At 39.8% G+C, this 8,553-nt stretch overlaps 1 protein-coding gene across 1 annotated transcript; it reads right to left on the bottom strand.

The window, feature by feature from the left end:
* Window positions 1–449: 449 nt before the first annotated feature.
* On the bottom strand, window positions 450–1,382 carry LOC128069121 (olfactory receptor 148-like). Its single transcript, XM_052662402.1, has one exon. The coding sequence runs from the start codon at window positions 1,380–1,382 to the stop codon at window positions 450–452; it is 933 nt and encodes a 310-aa protein (XP_052518362.1).
* Between the last annotated feature and the right edge of the window lie 7,171 nt (window positions 1,383–8,553).

Here is an 8,553-nt window from a genome sequence, read left to right on the forward strand (position 1 = left end):
CTATACTCCAATACAAAATAAAAATTAAAAAACAAAACAAAGAAACAAAAAAAGAAATAGACAACTTTACTTGCAAAACAGAAATAGAAACACAGATATAGAGAACAGAAGTATGGATATCAAGCCAGAAAGGCTGTGGTGGGATGAATTGGGAGATTCAGATTGACATATATACACTATTGATACTATGTATAAGATTGATAAAAATAAGAACCTACTGTGTAGCACAGGGGACTCTACTCAATGCTCTGTGGTGACCTAAATGGGAAGGAAATCCAAAAGGGAAGGGATACATGTGTGGGTATGACTGGTTCGCTTTATTGTATAGAAGAAATGAACACAACATTATAAAGCACATATTCCAATAAAACTTTTTAAAAATAATCAAAAGAATTAGGAGAATGATGTTAAAAGACAATAAATCTAAAATCCTTCACAAAACTCATAATTTAGTCCACAGCAGTAAATACTACCTTATAGAATAACCTTTTTAATGAGCTTTTCACCTCCTTGTTCCTTAAGGAATAGATTAATGAGTTCAGCATGGGTGAGACAATATTATTTAATATTTGCACCATGGCACCAAGAAATGGGTTGGGTGTGGGCTGCAGATAGATGATGATTACAGGTCCAAAGGCACAGAGAATGGCAGTGAGGTGGGCACTGCAGGTAGAGAAAGCTTTCTGCCTGCCCTCTGCTGAACGGATCCTCAAAATGGCAATCCCAATGCGTGTGTAGGAGGCACAAACACTCAACCAAAGCATTAAAGCCAGAAAGCCAACGTTAGTGGAACCCACTCTCTGGGCCAGGGAGCTATCAGCACAAGCCAGGGGTAAGACAGCAGGAATGTCACAGAAGAAGTGGTCCACCCAACTGGGGCCACAGTAGGGTAACTGAAAGGTAAAGGATGTCAGGATGGTAGCCTGAAGACAACCTACCAACCAAGCTGCCATGACCAAACCAACACAGACTCCAGGTCTCATGATGAGCATATACCTCAGTGGGTGACAGATGGCAACAAAGCGATCATAAGCCATCACAGAATAGAGGCAGCCTTCCGTAGAACCCAGGAAATGATAGAAGAAGAGCTGAACAGCACATCCCTTATAAGATATGGCTCGGCTCTGGCCAGAGAGATAGAATAGCATCTTGGGACAGGTGACAGAGGGGAACAGCATGTCCAAAATCGAGAGGAGTCCCAAGAAGAAGTACATGGGAGTGTGAAGGGTTGAGGAGGAGACAATTGCTAGAAGGATGAGCAAATTGCCCAGCAGGGTCAAGGGGTAAATAAATGAGAAGATGACAAGGAGCACAGTCTCCAGTCCCTCTGTCTGAGGTATTCCCAGTAGGATGAACTCATTCAGCTCTGTGTGGTTCCTCATGTTCTTGGGAGGAAGGTCTAGGGGAGACCAAAGACAGGAAAGCTCGAATGTGGAGGCTGATTGTTGACAGACTCAACACCAATACATTCATCCATCATCACTCAATCCTAACGGAAATTAACACTGAATATTGGAAGGACTGTTTCTGAAGCTGAATCTCCAAAACTTTGGCCACCTGATCTGAAGAGGTGACTCCTTGGGAAAGACCCTGATGCTGGGAAAGATTGAAGGAAAAAGGAGAAGAGGGTGGTAGAGGAAGAGATAGTTAGAAAGCATCACCGAGTCAATGGACAAATGAACATGAATTTGAGCAAACTCTGGGAGATAGTGAAGGACAGAGGAACCAGGCATGCTATAGTCCATGGTGTGGCAAAAAGTCCGACATGCTTAGGTACTTAACAGCAGCAGAATTTGTTTAAACATAAAGATGGCATTAAAATTGAGAGTTAGAAATTCTGCCAAGAACACTGAAGGCCTAGTACATACTTTCTTGGTGGTTCAGCCAGGTAGGATCTGCCTGCAATGCAGGAGAACCAAGAGATTAGGGTTGGATGCCTGGGTAGGGAAGATCCCCAGGAGAAGGAAATGGCAACCCACTCCAGTATGCTTGCTGGGAAAATCCTACACACAGAGGAACCTAGTGGGCTATAGTCTATCAGGTCGCAAAGGAGTCAAATATGACTCAGCCACTAAACGAAAACTTTATGGCAATAGACGGCCCAGGGGTAGACATAGTAGAGGTTCCTTTCCAATTTCTATCTTTTGAACCCTTCTCATATCTTTTCCAACTTGCTTTAACTTTTCCAACACTGAGGTCTTCAAATCATAGATCTATCCATGAATTCTATTGCCAAAAATCCTATCTAGCTCTAACTCTGTTTTTATTTTATTTTGGTGGTAATGATACGTGAGAGTGGGTGAAAGTCAGTTTTTTTTTTTTTTTTTAAGAATAAAATTTGGGCACTTACAAGGCAAAGAGGAAACATAACTGGCTGGTGCTATTGAGTTGAAAGTCAGTTTTCTCTCCTTCTGCAGGAGAAGGAAGCAGCCCTTTCCCGCTGAACTCCCATCAGCTTGCAGTCTGCTGGTAGATCTCCAGAATTCTTTTTTCTGATAACTTTCAAATAGAATGCCAAAAATCTTTATGTGCTTTTATCTCTTGCAATAATTACCTCTTTGACTCTAGGAACTGTAATAATTCCCAAACAAGCTTTAAGTAACTTTGGTCTTCCTTTGGGTATTAATCCCCCTAGTCAGAGATCCTATTAAGCAAGGAAGCAATTAACTGCTTGTTATAATTTTACCTTAGTAACGAGACAGAAAGAGAGTGAAGGAAACTGATTAAAGGTGAAATCTTTTATGATTTCCTTTGTAAAATATACTTCAGTGGAATAATATAATAATTTAAAAATTCATTTGGCATATATATCATGTATTTATAGGTACATTTATGTATTTACTGCTTTTTCATGTGTATGTGTTGCTTTAATTAATGAATTATTTTATTATTTGAGGCAAAAGGATTGATCTATTCAAGAAACAGTAATTGGGTTAGCTCAGAAAATTAATGCAATTGATGAAAAACTAAACTCATGGAAGGCTAGAAACTAGAGCAGCTCCTCAGCACTAAGAACTTGTGGTGCATCCTCAGGGCCCTGCCAGCAGGTGATTCAACCTCAGCTGCCCATTGCTTCTGAGAGCCTCAGATCCAGATTCAAATTTGCTGAATCTCATGTCCATCTCTGTGGCCATGGTACATGGTACAGTGGATTAGAGATGGGCAGTCCTCCAAAGGGTAGGGGAAATATTATTGCCAGGAGTAAGGGCTTTCTTGAGAGCTAAGTTGGTAAAGAATCCACCTGCCGTACAGGAGACCCCAGATCAATTCCTGGGTCAGGAAGATCTGCTGGAGAAGGGATAGGGTAACCACTCCAGTATTCTTGGGCTTCCCTGTGGCTCAGCTGGTAAAGAATCCACCTTCAATGCTGGAGACCTGGGTTTGATCCCTGGGTTGGGAGATTCCCTGGAGAAAGGAAAGGCTACCCACTCCAGTATTCTGGCCTGAGAATTCCATGGACTGTATAGTCCGTGGAGTCTCAAAGAGTCAGACATGACTGAGCGACTTTCACTATATGGGTAATAAACACACCGAGGTCAAAAAGAACTTTAAGCTGTGACTTGAAATATGTATCTTATAGTACTCAGCATCTGTTCAAGTTTCTTGGATAAATGCCTGGGATACTCAATAAATATTTGGGATGACGATTTCAAATTCCTCATTGAATACATTCATTGAGTTGCTTACTTATACATACACTGATCCATTTATCTCACAAATAGTGGATACCAATTATATCAGGCAGGGCATTAATTGTTTTCCAGGAGAGCCAGAAATGTTGTTGAGGCTGTGTGGTTAAACATAGTCCCTCTGTTCAAGAAAGTTAGAGTCTATCTATCTGAAAGGAAAAGAATATATAGACAGTCTTATTTAAACGTTGTAATTCTCTGATGACACCTTCTACGGATGAGGAAAGTTGGGGTCCAAGAACTTAATTTGCCCAAAATCATGGAGTTTACTCAGAAAGGAACTAGGATTTGGTATCTTATTTAGGACTTTTGCCCCCAGTTTCTGATCACAAAGTTTCAATATTTAAGGAGCATCTAGGTAGTTAGATTATTTCAAGTATATCTGGATTTCAATATAAAAAGTAAGCTTAATATTTTTGTTCATATCTGACTAATAATAAAAGAATGTCCAAGTTAATAATTCTGCCATCTTATTTATCCTTAATTACTTTAAAAGTTTTAGATAGTGATTGATGACTTGAAAAAAACTGTAGAGGCTATATAAATTAAAAAAATGAAAACTATGCTTTTGACTAGGAAGTAAACACCATGACACTGACCTTGGTCTATAAGAGTGTTTTCAAAGGAGATATAAGTCAAGGACTATTTTAGAAACCAAGCCAGATGTTTCAGAATCAAGGTTGCATGTGCTAAATCAACATCACAGTCAAACTGAAAACACAAATATTCTACATTCAGTGAAGATACTTTGTGCAGAATAAATAGTTATCAGATCTCAAGAGGGCAGAGTTCAATAAATAAGTTTTCTGTTTTAAATTTCCTCTAGAAAGTACAAAAATGTTCCAGAATTATCACAAGCAACAAAAAATGAATGGCAAGTTGTATTTTACCTGCACTTTTCATCAAAGTTTCAATTTGCTTTTATACTAATAAATCGTTATTTTTAAGTCACTAAGATTTGTGATTGTATTTCATGAATCAGTAGGTCACTAATACATTAATTCTTGGCCTTGAAGCTGAACCTGTAAAGGCAGCTTTCAGTCATCCTTTTTTTTTTTTTTTTTTTTTTAAATTTCTGGACTGCCCCGCAGGGGCCATCTGGGGCGGGACAGCCTGCACTGTGCCCTCCCAGGGTCCAGTCATCCTTTTTTTAAAGCAGCTTCCTAAAATATATTTGAAAGTTAAAAATTGTCCATATGTTAGGTGTACAACTTGATGTTGTCATATATGTATGTGATGTAAAATGATCACTTTAATCAGATAATTAACATTACCATCACCTCACAGAGTAACCACTTCCTTTCCTTTTTCATATTTCTTTTCTTTCCTTTTTGTTCTCTTTTTTGTGTGTCTGGTGAGAACACTTAAGACACTGTCTTGGGAAACTTCAACTATTCAATACAGTATGGTTAACTATAGTCGACATGCTGCCCATCATCTCTATAGAATTTCTTCATTTTGAGTAAACAAATCCTTATACCCAAGTTATTTGTGTTAAATGTAGATTCTGTGCATGTCTTGAATATATTAAATATTTACATTTAATAAATAGAACTTTTATTTTATTTAGCTTTATTTTTAAAATAAATTTATTTATTTTAATTGGAGGTTAATTACTTTACAATGTTGTATTGGTTTTGCCATACATCAACATGAATCCACCACAGGTATACACGTGTTCCCCATCCTGAACCCCCCCTCCCTCCTCCCTCCCCGTACCATTCCTCTGGGTCGTCCCAGTGCACCAGCCCCAAGCATCCAGTATCATGCACTGAACCTGGCCTGGTGATTCATTTCATATATGATACTGTACATGTTTCAATGCCATTCTCCCAAATCATCCCACCCTTGCCTTCTCCCACAGAGTCCAAAAGACTGTTCTATACCTCTGTGTCTCTTTTGCTGTCTTGCATACAGGGTTATCATTACCATCTTTCTAAATTCCATATATATGCATTACTATACTGTATTGGTGTTTTTCTTTCTGGCTTACTTCACTCTGTATAATCGGCTCCAGTTTCATCCACCTCATTAGAACTGATTCAAATGTATTCTTTTTAACGGTTGAGTAATACTCTATTGTGTACCACAGCTTTCTTATCCATTCATCTGCTGATGGATATCTAGGTTGCTTCCATGTCCTGGCTATTATAGACAGTGCTGCGATGAACATTGGGGTACATGTGTCTCTTTCAATTCTGGTTTCCTCGGTGTGTATGCCCAGCAGTGGGATTGCTGGGTCATAAGGCAGTTCTATTTCCATTTTTTAAGGGAATCTCCACACTGTTCTCCATAGTGGCTGTACTGGTTTGCATTCCCACCAACAATGTAAGAGGGTTCCCTTTTTTCCACACCCTCTCCAGCATTTATTGCTTGTAGATTTTTGGATTGCAGCCATTCTGACTGGCGTGAAATGGTACTTTATCGTGGTTTTGATTTGAATTTATCTGATAATGAGTGATGTTGAGCATCCTTTCATGTGTTTGTTAGCCGCCTATATGTCTTCTTTGGAGAAATGTCTATTTAGTTCTTTAGCCCATTTTTTGATTGGATCGTTTATTTTTCTGGAATTGAGCTGCAGGAGTTGCTTGTATATTTTTGAGATTAGTTGTTTGTCAGTTGCTTCATTTGCTATTATTTTCTCCCATTCTGAAGGCTGTCTTTTCACCTTGCTTATAGTTTCCTTTGTTGTGAAGAAGCTTTTATGTTTAATTAGGTCCCATTTGTTTATTTTTGCTTTTAGTATTAGTTTTTTATTTACATTTTACCCAGCAAAGCCAAGTACTCAGCATTTTAATTTTCTTTAATTGATGAGAAGCACATCAAAAAGCAATTATACAAAGAAGCATCTCAGCCTTTAGGAAATTTAATTTATTAAAGACTAACGTTTGTTTATACTGTTCGTACTGTTCATGGGGTTCTCAAGGCAAGAATATTGAAGTGGTTTGCCATTCCCTTCTCCAGAGGACCACATTCTGTCAGACCTCTTCAACATGACCCCCCCCATCTTGGGTGGCCCATGGGCATGGCTTAGTTTCATTGAGTTAGACAAGGCTGTGGTCCTAGTGTGATTAGATTGACTAGTTTTCTGTGAGTATGGTTTCAGTGTGTTTGCCCTCTGATGCCCTCTTGCAACACCTACCATCTTACTTGGGTTTCTCTTACCTTGGACATGGGGTATCTCTTCATGGCTGCTCCAGCAAAGCGCAGCCACTGCTCCTTACATTGGACGAGGGATATCTCCTCACTGCCGCCCCTCCTGACTTCGAACGTGGAATAACTCCTCTAGGCCCTCCTACGCCCATGCAGCCACTGCGCCTTGGACGTGGGGTAGCTCCTCCCGGCCGATGCCCCTGACCTTGGATGTGGGGTAGCTCTTCTTGGCCACTGTCCCTCAGGCATGGGATCTTCCTGGCTTCTGCTCCTGACCTTGAACGTGGGGTAGCTCCTCTTGGCCATGCTCTGTGCGCCGTCGTAGCTACCTGCACTCATGAACAGTATGAAAAGGCAAAATGATAAGATACTGAAAGAGGAACTCCCTAGGTCAGTAGATGCCCAATATGCTACTGGAGATCAGTGGAGAAATAACCCCAGAAAGAATGAAGGGATGGAGTCAAAGCAAAAACAATACCCACTTGTGGATGTGACTGGTGATAGAAGCAAAGTCCGATGCTGTAAGAGCAATATTGTATAGGAACCTGGAATGTCAGATCCATGAATCAAGGTTATTATTGGAAGTGATCGAACAGGAGATGGCAAGAGTGAACGTTGACATTCTAGGAATCAGAGAACTAAAATGGTCTGGAATAGGTGAATTTAACTCAGATGACCATTATATTTACTATTGCAGGCAGGAATTGCTTAGAAGAAATGGAGTAGCCATCATGGTCAACAAAAGAGTCCAAAATGCAGTATTTGGATACAGTCTCAAAAACAACAGAATGATCTCTGTTCGTTTCCAAGGCAAACCGTTCAATATCACAGTAATCCAAGTCCATGCTCCAACCAGTAATGCTGAAGATGCTGAAGCTGAACGGTTCTATGAAGACCTACAAGACCTTTAAGAACTAACACCCAAAAAAGATGTCCTTTTCATTATAGGGGACTGGAATGCAAAAGTAGGAAGTCAAGAAACATCTGGAGTAACAGGCAAATTGGGCCTTGGAATACAGAATGAAGCAGGGCAAAGACTAATAGAGTTTTGCCAAGAAAATGTACTGGTCATGGCAAACATCCTCTTCCAACAACACAAGAGAAGACTCTACACATGGACATCACCAGATGCTCAATACAGAAATCAGATTGATTATATTCTTTGCAGCCAAAGATGGAGAAGCTCTGCACAGTCAACAAAAACAAGACCAGGAGCTGATTGTGGCTCAGATCATGAACTCCTTATTGCCAAATTCAGACTTAAATTGAAGAAAGTACGGACAACCACTAGACCAGGTATGACCTAAATCAAATCCCTTATGATTGATTATACAGTGGAAGTGAGAAATAGATTTAAAGGACTAGATCTGATAGACAGAGTGCCTGATGAATTATGGACAGAGGTTCATGACATTGTACAAGAGACAGGAATCAAGACCATCCCCATGGAAAAGAAAAGCAAAAAAGCAAAATGGCTGTCTGACGAGGCCTTACAAATAGCTGTGAAAAGAAGAGAAGTGAAAAGCAAAGGAGAAAAGGAAAGATATAAGCATCTGAATGCAGCGTTCCAAAGAATAGCAAGGAAAGATAAGAAAGCCTTCCTCAGTGATCAATGCAAAGAAATAGAGGAAAACAACAGAATGGGAAAGACTAGAGATCTCTTTAAGAAAATTAGAGATACCAAGGGAAGATTTCATGCAAAGATGGGCTC

The sequence above is a fragment of the Budorcas taxicolor genome, chromosome 25, assembly GCF_023091745.1.
Source record: "Budorcas taxicolor isolate Tak-1 chromosome 25, Takin1.1, whole genome shotgun sequence".
Lineage (NCBI taxonomy): Eukaryota > Metazoa > Chordata > Mammalia > Artiodactyla > Bovidae > Budorcas > Budorcas taxicolor.

Excerpts from the sequence above, each read along its gene's own strand:
- LOC128069121 (XM_052662402.1), bottom strand. The coding sequence starts at position 1,382 with ATGAGGAACCACACAGAGCTGAATGAGTTCATCCTACTGGGAATACCT.